The 18,265-nt window shown below is 39.7% G+C and overlaps 1 protein-coding gene across 8 annotated transcripts in view; it reads right to left on the reverse strand.

The window, feature by feature from the left end:
• Positions 1–18,265, reverse strand: part of SPTB (spectrin beta, erythrocytic) — a 170,646-nt gene that overhangs the window by 33,283 nt on the left and 119,098 nt on the right. For all 8 annotated transcript variants that reach the window (XM_089520531.1, XM_089520529.1, XM_089520533.1 and 5 more), the window contains 12 exons: positions 17,112–17,868; positions 16,332–16,534; positions 15,068–15,158; positions 13,282–13,428; positions 8,719–8,982; positions 6,692–6,907; positions 6,373–6,462; positions 5,551–5,835; positions 3,394–3,524; positions 2,751–2,955; positions 1,039–1,413; positions 301–545 (listed from right to left, as the gene is read on the reverse strand). In XM_089520531.1, coding sequence (XP_089376657.1) covers positions 301–545; positions 1,039–1,413; positions 2,751–2,955; positions 3,394–3,524; positions 5,551–5,835; positions 6,373–6,462; positions 6,692–6,907; positions 8,719–8,982; positions 13,282–13,428; positions 15,068–15,158; positions 16,332–16,534; positions 17,112–17,868 — 3,009 coding nt within the window. The remainder of the gene's footprint in view (positions 1–300; positions 546–1,038; positions 1,414–2,750; positions 2,956–3,393; positions 3,525–5,550; positions 5,836–6,372; positions 6,463–6,691; positions 6,908–8,718; positions 8,983–13,281; positions 13,429–15,067; positions 15,159–16,331; positions 16,535–17,111; positions 17,869–18,265) is intronic.

Raw genomic sequence — 18,265 nt, forward strand, 5'->3', positions numbered from 1 at the left:
TTCAGTACTGTAAAATACAGAATTAGTTCTCATGTTATATTTAATGTAAAACAAAAGTCTTCCCAAAACTACTCTCAAATGCAGGTAAACAGCTTGCCTGACTGAAGCCATGAAAATTGCATGCAATTGACTTCTAGCCAAACTGCTTTATAGGAAGTCACACTTCACAGAGGTCTTGAAAATGTAAGACTGAAATAATTCTTGGAGGTTCTCCTGCTAGGATCTGTAGAGAATTTTTCTGGGTTCTTTGCAGGACAAACAAATAAAATAGCAAAGGCCAGTTCAATTCCACCTTGTTACCTTGGTTTCTCCTGTGTTTCAATCTGTCGGATCACAATCTCCATCCAAGATATCAGGTCCCGAACCATGCTGAAAAAACGGAACATCTCTGCTGTATCAACAAGCTGAGCTCTCCGTCCCTCACACGCATGAAGCAGGGCCTTCCATGCCTTTACCACCTCCTGCTCTTGCTTCTGGATAGTGACAGCCTGCTCCCCTGCATAGGCTGCCTGCAGGCGTGCTGCCACCTCCTGGAAATGCTGGACCTGCCAGAACAATTCAAAGAGAGAATTTTATATGAAGACCCAGGAAACCTGGGCCTCAGGAAAACTTTATACTGAGGTATCTGAAACCTGCATCTGGATATGCTGGCAGTTTCCTGATTTTAAAATGGGAGCTTCAGTATCCAATTTCATTCGGTAAAGAAATGGAGATTTTGGCTTGGGTTCTGTACCACAATAATCAGGCATACATATCAAGGATAAAAGCCTTGATCCTAAAAATATTTGGAAAAAACTCTCCACATATTCAAAAATCTTGCAAGGAAAACTCTGCAGAGCACCACCCAGACTGTCCCTTTTCTCAATTTGCTTTTACCTGAAAACACACATAATGATAATGTAAACCAACTAACCCCTCCCAAAAAGGTGAAAGATGCCTCTAATGCACTCACACACATTTCTTATTGCCTATGCAAGCCACATGTCAGAACTTTCTTTTGCCATTTGTCTCCCCATTCCTATAATCAGAAAGTAGTACCTGCGCTCCCAACAAGTGGATATCTCGCTCAAAAGCTGTGTGCATCCTGTGGAAAGACTCAGCTGTGCTGACATCTCGGCCTAACTCCTCAGGCAACTCCTTGTGCTTCTCCTCAATAAGAACCAGGATTTCACCACCATCATAGAAGAACTTGTGCAGGTCATAGGACGCAGCAAGCAACTGCATTCTGGTGTCAATCAACTCTAACAGGTCAGCCCAGCTCTCATTTAGACTGTCTTTCCACTCTGCAATCGTGGCAGCCTCCGGGTGGCCAACATCAATTAGCTGCTCAATTATGAGGTTGACACTGTCCACCCGCTCCTGTCCAATGCTTCCTGTTTCCCGAGCAAAGTCACGGAACTTCTCCCGCAGCAGCTTGCCAAGAAATAAACAAGAGCAAATATGAGCATCTCAAGAATTGTCATTCTACTCAACAACAGATGCATAATTTGTAACAGGTATTATGTCAAAAACTATATTCACAACAGACAACAGTTTTCAACTGTACCTTATCCAGGAACCACTCATAATCCCAGACTGCATAAGATCCACTTTTTTAAAAAAATTGCATATATCTACCATCCCTCTCTCTTTGGAATGAGAAGATGTAAAGGAGGCAGGGCTCCTATGATTTTTAACTGTACAGAAGATAACATTTTTGTAGATATAGTGTGCCAAGCAGGAGTGAAAAATCCAGGCCTATCAATAGAGTGCCTCAAAGGGGTGGGCTGGAGGCGCCCAGTTACCCTCCGGAGGGATGTCGCAGCACTCAAACCTTCTTGGTGCACGGGGATGCTGTCATCAGTGCTCCATCCCCACTGTGACGCGTCCATGGCACAAGCGAGGCGCCCGGAGGTGCAGACGTGGTGCCGCACTTATGTCATGCACGAGCACCCCATATGGATGGCAGCACATAAAGATGGTGCCGTTCATACGTTCTAGGGTTCCAAAGCGTGCAGATGCTGAACACTCCAGAACCCTAGAATTGGCCCCAGGCTGCCGCAAACCGGCGGTCTGTACCAGATCAATGTTTCTTCTACATAGGTAAAGGTAAAGGTTTCCTCTTTGACAAGGTTGTCAAGTCATGTCTGACTGTAGGCTCAGTGCTCTCCATTACTAAGCCAAAGTGCCAACACTGTCAAAGATGAATCTGTCATCATGTGATCAGTATGATGCATAGAACGCTGTTACCTTCCCACTGAAGTGGTACCTATTTATCTACTTGCACTTTTACATGCTTTTGAACTGCTAGGTTGGCAGAAACTGGGACGAGTGACAGGAGCCTTCTATATAACTATTTATGATAATGGAACTCTGTACTCCTTAAATCATGTTTGCTTGCTTGCTTGCTCTAATTTATTCTCTTTAAAAAGAAAGGCACACAAATAGTGGTGCACACCAGCTGAAGACCAGCGCTATTGTAATGCATATTACATACCAGTTTGTGCTCTCAACATTTACAGTTGGAGCTTCTAACAGAAATTACAGTCTTAGGACAACTTAAGGCCTAAAGTTGTATTTTAATACATCCTGTCACCTTAGAAATATTTCATCCCAAGTCACTACCCAAGTAATACAGCTTACTCATCTCAGGTCCTCATACACATTGTACTATATTCCCCCTAAACGGAAATCACATCTAAAAATTAGACGGAAGCTAAGAAACATAGCCTTGATAGGTTGACACACTCATTCCCACAGTGCTTGCTCACAGTGACATGGTCGAGATCTTGCCCCATCTCTGGGGATGATGCCACTACATCTCTCTCTGCAATCCACTGCTCCAGATCATCAACTTCTCGTTTCAGTTTGAACAGATGGCACATGTGCTCCAGTTTACGTCTGCGGTCCTCAGCAAGGTCCTTCAAGCCTGCATACTGTTTGTCTACTTGCCCCTGCAACCGGATGATCTCCTCCCTGAAAAAAAATTAGAGAAATTTTCTGAGACATCACCTACCAAGGAATGTGGTACACAATCCAGTAGATACAGAAGGAACTGGGATTCTAGTGAGTTTAGCCTGGCCTGGAGCCCTTTTGCACTTCACAGCTATAGCACCATGATTTCACTTTAACTGTCATAACAACATTCAGTAGCATCTTGGAATTTGCAGTTTAGGGAGGGACAATAAGAATAACCAGAGAGCACCAGTGCCTCCCCATACAATAAACTCCATGATTTCACAGGATGCAGCCATGACAGTTATAATGGAATCACAGTGATATAACTGTGTGATATGCAAGGGCCCTCTGGGCAAATGGCCTCCAATGTGACCATAGGTCAGTCAACACTTTCAAAATCTCCTGACTATTATCTTCCACACTGTTTACAGATTGAGGTATTACGATGAAACCTACCCTTCTGGGTGGCCAGCAGACAACAGTTTCTGAGCCCTGCCAGCCAGTTGCTTGATGCTTTTCCCATAGTCTTCTATGGAGCGTTGCTGGCGAAGATGTCGCTTCAGCATCACAATACCACTTTCTTCATCCTGGGACAACAAAACCCCTTTAATCGTTGTTGAGATACTTCAGAGTGGAGCCAACACCAGAGGTCAAAGAAGATTGAAGATGAAACCCTTGGCACATCTACCCTTGGAGAAAGTGCTTTTTAATTCAGTAAACTTGTTTAAGAAAAGGGGGGTTTAATTGTATTCATATTCTAAATTCTGCATTGATAAATTCAATTCTTTCTCCCCAGTTGAGGGTGTATTGGAATGGATCTACTCAGGTTGCTCTGCTCAATAGACCAGAAAGTAAAGGGAGCCTCAGGCCAAAAGTGAAAGTCCAGTCACTTTCACTTTACTGTGCTTTATCCTTCTCTTTGCTACCTTCTTTTCATGGACAATGACAATATTTTTCAATTTATGGGGAAATATTATTGGCAAATATCACATACAACTATGCGTTATAATTTGTCCCAGAACTGACTAATATCTATGTGGACTAGTTTGAACAAACATAAGTAAGTCATGAAAATAATCCTTATAAGGACTATATCATGATGTACAAGAGTTATTTAGATAACGCTTTTCTAATATGGAAAGGTAATGAGGAGACCTAATTACAGTCTGGGATATACCTTAATTCTATTCCTGCCAGGTTTAAAAGATATCTGACTCCAGGAGCATTCAGTTTTTGGAAATGGAAATCAGGAACAAAGATGTCAGTTTACTTACTGATACTTATAGGAAATCTACAGATGCCAATTCTTTTCTAAGATATGATAGTTATCACCCTTCACACCTTGAAAGGAATCTTCCATATTCCACAACACTGAGAATTAGATTTTTTTTTTTTTTTTTTTGCATCAGCTAACATTTTAAAGCAAGGTCTTCTAGACAGAGGATATCCCCTTAGAATTTTGAAGCAAGCTACGTATAAGGAACAAACAGAAGTGATCTTTTAAGAAATAAAACAAGGGACACCAAGTAGAAAGAATGATTATATCATTGGTTTATAATACACATACCACTCAAGTTAGAGAAATAGACAAATACTGGTTTTTGCCACAAGATATTCCCAGTGGTAAACAAATCCTTCTGATAATTTTTAACTGTGGACAGAATCTGAGGGACACACCAGTGCACAGAAACTTAAGACATCCCATAAAATCAATGAATACTGCTACAGATGGGAGCAGATGTGTTGAACAATTTCCACGTGGAAATTGTAGTATGTGCTCTCAATACTGTGAGTTGTAAGTATTCAGTAACCTGTTGGTGAACAAACAATGTTATCTTAACCAGCTGAACCCAACTGTACTCATAATCCTTTAAATGTTGTTAAACCATTACTTTTATCTTTTTTGCTCTAATTAGATACTTCTATCTGGTTTCTTTAAGCTTTACCACCTGTCACCTCCGCTTTTTAAATCACCTCTATTTTTCTACTATTTTGTCCTGCCACCACCTCTTGCTGTCATTCAGTGAAATAAAAATATTTTAAAATATTAACTCGAACCTTGATCAGAGACTTGCTGGGCAATGGTCAACTGATCTGTTAAGTTTTTCTCTTTTTCTCCCTCTTAAACTTGATGTGATACAGTCAATAGAGCAGTGTTAGAGGCTGACTCCTTGCTTGTTTGCCTCCTCTTAGTTTAGAGATCAAATGAGCATCTGTCCTTTCTCCATTTCTAAATCAAGAGCTTTCCTTTTCTTTAAGGGATCTCCTGTTAGTGATGCCAAAAACACTGACTAGCTGAGAAGGCAGGAAATTTAAAAATTAATGTGAGGAAGACTAGTGTTAATGTTTTCAACTGAATTACAACTTTGGGCTCCTGTCTTGAGATGCAGGCTGAGAGAATAAACTCATTATTGTGGATTGCTCAGGTAGATATCCAGATATTAACCCAAGGCCTATTGATGTTAGCTGTTCTGAACACAAACAGGGTCTGCTTCTTAGCCATGACTGGTCTGACACCCATTTCCCCCTTGAGGCAAGTTTCCTTTGAGAATAGCCCTTCTGCTCTGTCAAATGTGTTACATGCTGCTTTATTAATAAGACATGTGCTCTTACCTTTGGCTTTTCATCTGTCACCATATATAGCTCCTGCTCACTTATCCAGGCTTCTGCTTCCCCAGCATCCAAATAATACCGCTGAGCCTCACTTGCTTCTTCCAGGCGGCGCAACCTCTGCAAAGTCTCCTCTTTTAAAGTGCTCCAGGAATCCCTCAGCTGCTTGAAGCGCTCTTCAGTGTTCCTGAAGTCCCCATCCCCATCCCCTCCAGCCAGCATGCCTTCCCCTCTGAGAAGGACTTCCTCAATGCGTGGTGCATGACCAGCAATTTCTTTCTGTAATGTCTAGCAAGGAACAGAGGAACAGTTTTAAGGGGAATTGGGTAAGATCAAAAACACATCTGATTGGAGCTGTCACTTTTACTGAAATGTATTAAAAGATTTCAAACAACACAGCATGATTCTCTTTCAGGTTGTTCATAGAGCAGCTTTAGCAATCAGCTGTTTTAAAAGTGACCAAATGAGTGCATTAGGCACAAAGCCTTCTTTTAACAGATGGCATGAAGTAGACTTTGATTATAGATATTTGTAATATAGAGAGTGATAGAAACACTCAATTTGGAATAAACCAAATAAACAAAGTAAAGCAGTGTTTTTAGCAAGGCTTGCAGCTGAGAATTCAACATATTCCAGCAGTAGCTACCCTGTTTGTTAACAACCATCCTACAGACCCCGCTAAACTTTTGGATCTCTACAGGCATAACTAAGGTACCTATGAGACCTTATGAGTTCTGAACTACTTCCACAAAAAGAAGGGAGAAGCAGAGTGGGTGAGTGGTGTAAATGGAAAAAAAATAATACTGGAATGATGGACAGACTTACCTGGGTTTTCTTTGTGAGCAGCTGCACAGACAGAAGGTTTGTACCATGGTCAGTGGACTGAGCAAGTGGAAGACGTTCTTGCACCCAAAGCTGAAATACAGAAGAATCGCTAATATTTATGTAAGGAAAGACTAAGCAGGCTTTGCATAGATGGTTGAAAGCAAAAGTTCTTAGTTCTGACCAAAATAGTTCTTCTGTGAAGTTTAGTTTTGTTGGAAAAGAGCTCCCCCTGCCCTCTAAGTTGGAGTACTAAGACATTATAATTAGGGAAGATTTCTAATACTTGTTAACAGCACATTCAAATGATTTCATAACTCACCAGTTCATCTGCCAGATCTCGGTCTAATTGGTATCCAGCTTTAGCTGTCTCCAATTCCTTCCTCTTCTTACTCAATGGCTCCAGAAGATCCTGGAACCTCCTCTCAATGATCTCATGCTTGCCATCTACCTCATGTAGGTCTCCTCTGCTGGGAGGTGCCTGACTTAACAAATCTTCCATTTCTTTCTTCCTCACACTTACTTGTTCATCCAGTCGCTAAAATGAGAGAAAAAATTGTAATCTGTCTTGACTTACAGAAAAGAGGTTTGGTCACATATTTATAAGGATGGCAGTCTATTTCTTATTTCCTATTCCCAGGAATCAATATATTGGCCTTTTATTTCATCCCAGGTGGGACTAACACAATTGCTAGGTGAGTGCAAAAGGGTGTCACCTCCCTTTCTCATTCACCCAACAGCTGTGCAAGACCCTGAACATGCTGTCTGGAGGCCTCAGCACTGCCCACCACCAGTAGCTGCTAGGCGCGGATAGTCTCTTCTGTTTAGGGTCTGGCATTGCTGTTTGCTGAGCAACCACAACAGATTCTAAATAGAAGGCACAGTCTCCAGTAGCAGTCTGGTCATGTGGCCAGCAGCTGCCCAAGGGACAGGCTACCACTTCTTCCTGCTGACACCTTCCTCCACACCAGGTGACACCAACTATACTGTAATAATGCCACTGGGATGGAGGAGGATTCTTGGGGTCTGTTAAGTCAAAGTCAAGTCAAATATTTAGGCTCAAGAAGTGGAAGAATTACTGATGGAGCATTTCTATGTGCAAATACACTTTTTCTCCATGCAAAGAACCCACAATTGTTTCATAACAGGATCTCCAATGCTATAAAAATGCATTTTTCTTATACCCTTCCTCCCCACCCCAATTTTTCTTATCTTTTCCTGGCCAAACCTACCTTTCACGGCTCAGAGGCCACATGAACTAGCCATTTCTACCCAACCTGTCATAAAGTGTTCTCTGCCTGCAACAGCAAGTTCTAATCTAGTCCTCTGCTTTCTGCCTATGTTGCTACTGCCTGCTGTATTCTTATACTTTCATGTTGCTGTGGGCGATCCTGTCCGTTCTCAGCTTTGTCTCTATCTGCTTCTTCATCTACCCTCTTCATCTACCAGGTCTTTTTCACCTTCTGCAATGGAAGAGATCTCTCATCTTGAGGATCGTTGCTGGTACAATGTCTGGCTCTCATGAGATGCTTTATTAAAAAGTGATCTCTTGAGGGCAATACAGAAAGAAGGATTGTGGAAATTTGATGCCTGTGTATCTACACTTCTACACTGAAGTGGAGGACAGGGATCCATAAAAAGAACCCAACAGAAATCTGTGATTCTGTTCACAGAGGCTGTTTGAGAGCAAGTTATATGGATACCCACCATAATGCTGACACTCTATACTGATTTCAATGATTAAGTGATTAATAGAAAATTTTAGAACAGCAGTTGTGTGACCTTTTAAAATCTTCACTGTTCAGCTCAAGTACTGCAGGGTGGGGTTTCAGTCATTTATTACTATTAATATCATAGGCATTGTCCAACAGATAAATGCAAAGAGGAAAATGCTACATTGAAACAGATATGTGAGCAACTGTATTCCATTAAAAAAATTGATGTACAATTTTATGTGTTTACATTTACATAACACATATATGTAAGTGCTGAAAAAACACACATTAACATAGCAGAAGTATTTGCTTAGAGAAAAGGCATCTGAATCCCATAAAATAAAGGAGCATCATTCAATGTACCGAAAAAGGCAAGGGAGACGGAATCTGGAAACTCCTTAAGAGACCATAGAACTTCATGCAGTTCACCACAGGAGAGAGATAAGGAGTGCAGGAAGGAATTGGGGAGCACTGTTTTCTCTAATTTTAAGTAGGTTACAGCAAACCTTCAGCACTGATTTCACAGCTTCAGATCAATGTCTTGCAGAGAACAGCAGCCGACAGTATCTTGAGAGTTCCTGTCCATGTGCCATGGACTTGAGATGGGAATGAGAGTTTCAGAACTCTTACTTACTTTCAGGTTCTTCAGCAGGATGTTGACACTGGTGAGATCTTTACCCTGGACATCAGATTTCAGTTGCTGCTCCATCTCACTGATCCATGCACCAAGGTCGGCATAGCTCTGTGCATAAAGATCAGAGCGGTTGGCATCAAACAGGTGCTGGGCCTTCTCCTCTGTGGTTGCCTGCAGCTTATCCCAAAGTTGGTGTAGCTCTGCTAGCCTCCGGCAAACAGTATCTTCATACTGGGGCTTCTGCTCTGCCAGCTGCTGCCCTTCCTGGGAAAAAGGAAGAAAAGAGATTAAAGAGAGACAAATTCATGAACAGCTAAGGAGAGAGCTGTTCCTCTAGAGAAAATACAGGTGACAACAGAGTTCTAGAGAACCAAAGGGCTAAGCTCAAAGGTTAGTTAACAAAACAAAGATTGGTGGATGGCTAAGAATGGAATAAAGCGAATTGAAAAGCAGGATAACACTCGCTGTATTTTGAATCGCTTTAAAATGAACCGCTGTATTTAAATTCGTTTTAAATCACAAGTGAGAACACCCCCACTGTTGTTGTTGTTACAAATGATGATGATGATTCATTCTGCCTTTTCTTCTGAGACTTAAGGTGACCTATGAAAGTTAAAAGAAAATCCCTATAGAGTTTAGAGAATATATGAAATTTAAACAATTGATTAGGCAAAAAGACAGTATAGAGGCAAATGAAACTTTGAAATGTGTTACAAGTGAAATATATAAATTATTATTAAAATATAATGAGAAAGAAGAATATCTTAGGACAATATGGGAAGAGGATTTAGCACAAACAATACATGTTCATGATTGGGGGGAAATTTGGAATCAATGTCATTTAAAAAATTTATTCATACGAATAAAGAAGAATTACTAGAAAATAATTTGGAGATGGTATTTAATGCCAGTAAAGTTAAGCCATATAAATAAGAATTATTCAAGGCTATGTTGGAGGGGGTGCCAAGAAATAGGTACTTATATTTATATGTGGTGGGGTTGTAGAATTGTAAAGAAATTTTGGCAAATAATATTTAAAGAAATAAAAGAAATAATAGAAATTGATGTAGAATTTAGTCCAAAGATAGCATTATTATCTATATATAACAAGATTAATTGCCCCCAGGCTATAAAGGATTTAATTAAAAAATTATTAATAGCGGCAAGATTAATGATAGCAAAAAAGTGGAAAGATCAGGGAGATCTACAAATACAAGATTGGTATAAAGGGATATGGCAAATAGTAATTAATGATCAGTTAACTTGTGGAATTAAGGTAAAAAAGGAATAATGAAGAGAAATGATTTTGAAGTGATATGGAAAATATTTGTACAAAAGGCTTTAGCTAAAGAAGGAGGTGTTTTACCCCCAGAAGAAGAGTTACAATTTTGGAGGGTAGAGTAATACGAAGATACTAGGCTCTGGTGATGAGGAGCACTTGGGGCAAGGGGGGGGGGGATGAAAAAAAGAGAAAAGAATTGAAAAATGAATTAATGGTATTATACCTTTGTGTAATTATGAAAAGTATATGCTGAAAAGAAATATGAATTAGATTTAGATAAAGTACTAGAGAATGGGATATAATGTGATATATCATGTATATGTGGAATATAGTATTATGTAAAAGTTTTCATATATTATTGTAAGTGGTTATAATACTAATAAAGATTAATTAATAATAATAAAAAAGAAAATTCCTACTGTACAGAAATTAAAAATATACATTAAAAATGTTTCTTTACACTTATATTTTTATGTGTTACACTTAGCCCCAGCTATACTTCAAAGCCCACCTTGAAGTCACTAGAACAAATTGAGGAAAACAATCCCCCCCCAACTGTTTCAATCCTTCCTGTTCTTGTGTGAATCTGGAGGTTATGTCATGAAAAAAATCAGTTTCTCTTATATCGCATTACCAACTCTTACATCATTAAATTATTTTATAGGCCTCTAGCAGAATTCCCTTGAGCTCTGGATAAAACATGCATACATCTTTGGGGAGAGCACAGCAAACAAGCAAGAGAAAATTCTATTGTCAGCAACCAAGCTGCTAAATGATAAACTAGATTTTATATGGAAGATGCACATGACAACTTCCCTAGTCCCCTTGTAATTGAAACTTAGCCATGAAAGTCTGCCCTGTGTGAGCTGAGAAAGCCAGAGAGAGCCAAAGGGATAGAAAAACATTGCCTTCTTTCTTTCCCATCTGGCTGTTTTCAATTCAAAATTGCTAGCTCCTTTTCCACTCAAGGGGGAAAATATGTGTTTTGGAAAGAAAATATTTTTTTGGGGGGGAGTGAGGTAATGGGCTGGTACCCCATTAGTGACATATACAGGAATTCAGTTGCACTATGCATGCAGGGATTTTTTTTTAACAATGTGCCATAGTCATATTCACCTGACAGTGACACAAAGTGGAATTCCACATTGTGGACTGTTGCACAGGCACTAGCATATTAAAGCACGCAGAGCATGTTGACCACTGATCCACATAAGGTGTGCTACATTGGTATTCAATGTAGAGGTTGTGTAACAAAAGTTCACTAGTGGATGTTTACACTGCACTGAAGCATTGTAGGATTTTGGCCTATGTTTGTCATGTAAGTGCAAATTAAAATGCAGCATACAAAATCCATTTGTGAATCTACATATAAAACAGAAATATTTGTTAGGGAGATGGTTTAAGACAAGGTTCCCTAACATTGTGTACACATAGCAAGAAGAATACAAGAAACTGAGTTCATATTATAGGCCTTCTTTTGGAGCATGTTGTGTGTACTGCGATTCTTATGTTACATTTGCATTATTTCTTCAAACATAGATATAATTCCTAAGAGCAGTATGGTGTGAGAAAAGCTTTTTTAAAATAGAAAATTAGAAAAAAAGAAGAGAAAAGGAACTACAAAACACGTATTCATTTCAGTGCCTATACAATAACACATGCTCTCAAAAATTTAACAATGATCTTCTTCCTATACCTTCTTGTTGTTCCTCAAAACTAGAAATGCTTTTATTCTTCTCAAAGGTTATTTAAAATAACATCCACTATCTCTTAATAAAGACTCAGCACAGCATAGTGTTTGAGTGTTGGACTATGAATGGAGATCAGGGTTCGAATCCTCACTCAACCATGGAATCTCACGGGGTGACTTTGGGCAAGTCGCACTCTCTCAGCCTCAGAGGAAGACAATGGCAAACCTCCACTGAACAAATAAGTCATAAACAACTTGAAGGCATATAACAACACAACCTTTCTATAATCCTATCAATCAATTAAGTCAATACAACATATTAAGTAATGTTACATTTTTCATCTTTACTAATAAAAGCATCTTACTAACATGATTATATAGTATAATAAACTATGGATCTATTGCCTCATACGGAGTAAAGTTAATTTTTCCCACCTTACTAACACAGCTACATAGTACTAGATCTTCTATTTAGGATCTATTACCTTTTATACTGCATCATTGTATCCATCTTTAAACTGCTTAATTTCTATAAATTTTCACTTTATAAAGTTCATAGATAGATAGATAGATAGATAGATAGATAGATAGATAGATAGATAGATCATATCAACATTCAGATCTCAATATCATAAATGAAGTGGAGAGGGAAATGGTGAAGTTGATTTGGAAATGATGTTTACGGAAATCATATATATAGAAAGACAAATTCAAGTGGATTAATGGAGGGGTCATCCTTTAAAACTGAGAAGAGGCTTGAGAATTGGGATAAATTTGAGATAAAAATGGAATGTATGTTGTCCCAGGATAGCTATCTTAAAATACACAATGGAAATAAGATGGATATAACAATAAGATGTGAGAGAGGTAATCTGACAACATTGGAAGGGAGAAGGCTATGGTTTGTATGACTGAGGACAAAGGCACGAGTTAAATTTAAAAAGAAATTGAAAGGGTAGTGTTTGGTTTAAGATGGTCTAAGAAATTTGGTTACAGGATAAAGATGGATAGACGGGAAGAAGGAGTTAAAGATATTGAGAAAAGCAGCTCTAACAGCAAACATCTCAGCATACAATTCTGCCTGGCTCTAGAATGAGGTCAGTTCCAACAATCTTTGGTATTTCTAGATGCACCTGTTAAGTTTACATTCCTGCAATGTGGAATTTGACCGAAAGGCAACATTGCTGGATCCTGCATGCTTTTACTGCTGCAAAAAGATTTATATCCAAGACTGGAAAGAGAAAAATTCACCATCCAATGTTCAGTGAACAGATCGTAATCATTTAGCTATGGATAAATGTACATTTTATAAGTGTCAGTTTCAAGAAAATCTGTTTCTGAAGATCTGATCTGTTTAATGTATATATCTAGTCCTTGTTCATATTATATTTCCCTTTCTTTCTTTCTTTCTTTCTTTCTTATCATACGCCATTATACTTTAAGAATTCAATAATTTTTAATTGATATTTTTCCAAGAATAATTATATTGGTAACTGTTCTTAACTCTTCTGCAAAAATCTATCTTAAAACATCAGGAGAGTATGTGGGAAAAGATGTCAAGTTAATCCAAATCTTGCAAGAAGCCACTTACCTCATCTACTTTATCTAGCCATGCCTGGTTAGAGGCAAGTTCTGCCATGAAAGCCTGGTGCTTCAGCCATTTGCTGTGCAAATTCCGTGCTTCATCATAGGATATGTCTTGAGCAGTTAGCATTTTTTCTTCAATCCAAACAGTAAGCTGAAAAGAAAATTGCAAAATTTTTGTGGAATTTGAAACTATCCATAATGGAAAATGAAGGTATTATAATATTATCCTGCCTTTTCTCCAGCCTGGGACTTGAGGCAGCTTACAAAAGTTAAAACAGATAAAGCTAAAATAAGTTCATTGTACAAAAGTTAAAATATAATTAAATTATCAATAAAATTAAAAACAGTGAAAAACAAACCATTATAAAGAAGAACAGCAAATATAACAAACACAGTACATGGAAAGCCCCTTTTCCTTGAGCAACCAGACTTGAATGGCTTGCCATAACAGATACGCTTTCACCTGCCTACAAGAGGATAGCAAGGAGAGCTCTGGTCAACTTCTCTAGGAAGGGAGTTCCACAGCCTGGGAAGAGCCACTGAGAATACCTTCTCCTATGTTCCCACCAGTGTCCCTATGAGGGAGGTGGAACAGACAGGACAGACTCCTCAGAAGATCTCAAAACACAGGCAGGCTTATATTAGGGAGATATGGTCCCTCAGATAACCTGGACCTAAGCCATACAGAGCTGCATAGGTCATAACTAGCACTTTGAAGTAGCCTTGGAGAATCTGAGTAAGTCCACCCTGCTTATGGCAAGTTCTGAGCTATTTACTTTAATCCTAAGGCTTTACAGGACATTAAAAAAGCAAAAGAAGACATGAATCATTGTAGGGAATTGGGGGAAAGAAGAAGTGGCAGTTTGGGGCCAGCAATAGTGGGGGACAGTTCAGGCTAAACTGCCAATTAGGAGAATCATTCTGTACAGTGAACCTTTGATATCCACTAGGGTTTGATTCCAGGAAACCCCCCCCCCCCCCCGCTGGTTACCAAAACCCATGGATGCTCAGTGTCTCTTATATAAAATAGCAAAATTACAGTTTGCTTGTTGTAATTTATACACACACACACATACAGAGACAGACATTCGTATCCATGGGGGATCTGTTCCGCCCCCTGCCGGCAGATACAAAAAACTCATGGGACCTCAAGTCTCATTGTCCCTAATGGTGGTGTGAGGTGCAAGCAGCAGCAAACCATTTGGGATAACCAAGTTTGCCACCCATGGATGCTCAAATCCACAGATGGCAAGCCCGTGCATGGTGAAGTCTCGCTGTATTTCAATCCACAGATAGTTGAATCCATGGATAAAGAATCCATGAATATAGAGGGCTGACTGTATAAGGCAACTTACCATGAATGTTTCTTTTTATCTGTACTAACATGAAGAGACTGTCACAATGGTTGTGCCTGCTGTTTTCTAGAAATGTTCTTAAGAGTGCTTACATATGTGAACTGGTTGCTGCAATGAACATGTGCCCTGACATGGGAGGCTGGATATTTCTAACAATTTTATACATAGGCCATAAAAGAATTAAAATTATATTTTTTCATTTTTTCTCCTTTCTTTCTGAAACCTAATTTTGAAATTGTGCTAATCCAGTATGTTTAATTAATTAAGTCAGCAAATAAAACAGTAAGTCAGAGGCAAGTGTTATATAGGAACTCTGTGGTGCCATAAGAAAAATTGTGTTTAATATTTATTTTGAATATATACCAAAGTTATAAGCACTTTTGGAAACCAAGATACTCCCTATATTAATAATAGTTATTGGTCCAGAATCCTTACCTCCTGGCAATTCCTTAAGAAATTTCGTAGGTCATGATTGTCCTTCAGCAAAATAAATGCCTCTTGAGATTTTGTGACATTTGCTTTGTATCTAGAAATGACAAGTAATAAAAGGACACGGTTGTTCCAACAGATTATAAAGTATCTGAACCTATTGTTTCTAACTGCAAATTCATTGTCTTTGTGTGACTCTGTGTGTGTTTGTAGGGACATGCAGTATTGATGTGTGTAGTTGTGTGCAGTACAGTCTTTTCCAAACCATGCTATATCCCAAAAACAGAGACATATATAAATCTGGTTCAAAGATTGTAGGTGATCAAAACTGGAAGACTGCCATGTACAAAGAAAACAATACTTGGCAAAAAGGGCACAGTGCTATAATAATACAGAGAGCACCTATCCCAGTGATGGCGAACCTATGGCACGTGTGCCAAAGGTGGCACTCAGAGCCCTCTCTGTGGGCACATGTGCCATTGCCCCAGCACAGAGTTTGGCAGAGTTTGTTACTAGAAAGCCAGAGGGACATGGCACTTTGCAATAAATAAGTGGGTTTTGGGTTGCAGTTTGGTCACTCGGCTTCTAAAAGGTTCACCATCACTGCTCTATCCCCTTCCAAGCTATAGAAAGTTCAAATCTATGTGACATGTTTTTTCTAGCCTATTAGCATTGACAGACTGACCATTAAGGCCAGAATTAGGGCGGGGGGGGGGCGGCATCTGCACAACACATGCCCTGATTTTGCCCCCATGCCAGCATGACGCCACGTGCCCCACCACACAGCGGGTGGCATCATGGTGCACCTCTGGTGTTGCATCCAGATGATGCAGTGCCAAAGGAATGTTGAAAAGCTGTGGTGCTGACGGCTATGGCACCCTTTCCGCTTTTTGTGGCTCCTTTTTGCACTGCAGAAAGGCCAGATTGTGGCCACAGCATGTAGTTGCCGTGGCCCCAATCCAGTGCTAAAAGGGGCAGCCTGTTCAGCCCCTATCTCTTTGACTCTGAAATAGCATTAAATATTTTTTTAATAGGACATGGGGAGAAAACGGCAGGACAACTATCATTCAGAAAGAAGTCACTTTTTCCTCGTAACAACTTAACAGAGGCAATTACTAGAGCAGAATAAACAGGCAATAGCAGTGTTGGCAATCTGTTTGACGATATGCTTACTGGTAACTATTTCACCTCCCCCCACTACACAAACTGTTTCTTCATTTTCTTCTTGCCAGCTCAACTGTCCTCATTGGAACTGCTTCACTAAAATTACCTCTCTTGTATCAGATGGACTTTTTCTTTAATTTTATCAGAGTAAATATTTCCTTCAGTTACAAGCTTGTTTCCACTGCTGACAAACCCAGTAATTTTGTCTTCATTTGCTTCCATTGTAGCAAGAAAATCTTCATATTTTCGGATGGCAGCTTCTGATGCTTCCAAGGTATCTGGGGGCTCGATGTGAGCCACAGTATATTCCTAAAGCAGATGTTGGAGAAGAAAACATACAGGTTGCTTGGGAATATAACTTAGCTTTTTGTAAAAAACCCAATGCTTTCACCATAAATACTTCTGCGAGGCCTATTACCAATTCTAGCTCAGGACAGATTGCATGTTAGTTTCATAAGCTACAGTCACCACATAGCATTTACAGGAAAAGCATGTGAAAAGCCTACATATGTGTACATCTGCTGCCAGACAAACATATTGTAAGTGTACATCTGCTGCCACACACTAAATCTGGCATTAATCTGTGTCAAGAAAAAAGGGAGGGAACATAATGTATTTGGAGTAGCCAATATTGCAAGGATTTGGAATTGTGATACTGGGCTGCTGTCATCACACTTTCTTCTTGACTCCCTGTTAACCCTGCCTCCCTGCCTTATGCTCTACCCAGTATATCTTTCAATTATTTTGTTTTTATTTTAATCATTTTTTCATGCAACTCCTGAGCTCTGCTACTCCAAGTCACTGTGAGTTCAGTTTAAGACACAGTTTTTGAGACACCAATTTAACATACAAGAAAACTACAAGAAAATTCATGCTGCCCCCATACCTGATTGGTAAGGATAATTTCTGCTTGCTTTGCATCTTTAAGAAATTCCTGAAAACCAAGACATTGGTTGAGGAATTTCTCCCTGCTATCCCACATTTTACATAAGGCATTCCATCCTGTATCCATGCCCTGGAGCCGTTGCTCCAGCTGCTGATATTCCACATCTGTTTGACCTTGAGTCACTCTGGCTCCTATCTCTTTGACACTGCGGTAATCATCCCTGTGTTGATCAATCTCTTCCTTAACAGCAGCATGCTGCTGCAGGAGGTGCTCAGCTTCTGCTAAGGAATTGGGCACCTCTTCTGAAGCAACAGCTTTTTGTGCTTTGAACAGCCATGCCTGGAAGTCATCTAAGTCCTGCAAAAACTTGTGCAACTTGCTGGCCTCTCCAAGGGAGGCCTCTTGACTCTGCAATGTGTTCTGCAGGTCCAGCCAGACTCCAGTGACAGCAGTCAATCGATTGTAGACATCATCAGCTAAGTCAGGCTGTTCTTCAGCAAGTCGGTGTGCTTCCTGCTGTAGAGCTGCAAGGCGGGCCTGAATGGCTGCTAGGTCACGTTCAATGCCATACAACTTTCTCTGCATGGCAATCATGCCTGCCAGGTTTTTACCAAGGTCCTGTGTGGATTCAATAACTTTAGTTTTTTCTAGGATCCATTTCCTTGTTTCTTCACAATCCACACAATAATTGTGGAGGCTAAGGGCAAAGTCTACAGCTTTCCGCCTCTGAGCTACCATCTCCTGGAAGATCCTCCACCTAGGGAAGGCAGAGCAAAAGAATAATTTCACTTTAACTTTCTACTCATGCATCTTTTTGGCATTCTCAATATACTGCTTCCATTCATATTATGCTGACAAAACCGCAGGTGAAAGCACAGAACAGACAAAGGTTGTGGCAGTAAGGCAACAATGGAACCAAACACCCTCTCATTGATATTGGTGTCAATGGACTATATTTATTCTGTGTCCAACTTTAACTGGCTCTACTACTAGTTACCTACAACTACAAGTTGGAATGAATTGATATAAGAGCCACAACTTAGAAAAGCTTTTATTGGAGCCAATAAATAGAAAAGATCCTAGCTCAAGAGTTCTGGTTATAAATTCCTTGTTTAATAGGAAAGGAGGCAACTTGACTGTTCACCCTGTTGTCT

Source organism: Sceloporus occidentalis, unplaced genomic scaffold (genome assembly GCF_023333645.1).
Source record: "Sceloporus occidentalis isolate IW3139 unplaced genomic scaffold, rSceOcc1.0.p SCAF_4, whole genome shotgun sequence".
NCBI lineage: Eukaryota > Metazoa > Chordata > Lepidosauria > Squamata > Phrynosomatidae > Sceloporus > Sceloporus occidentalis.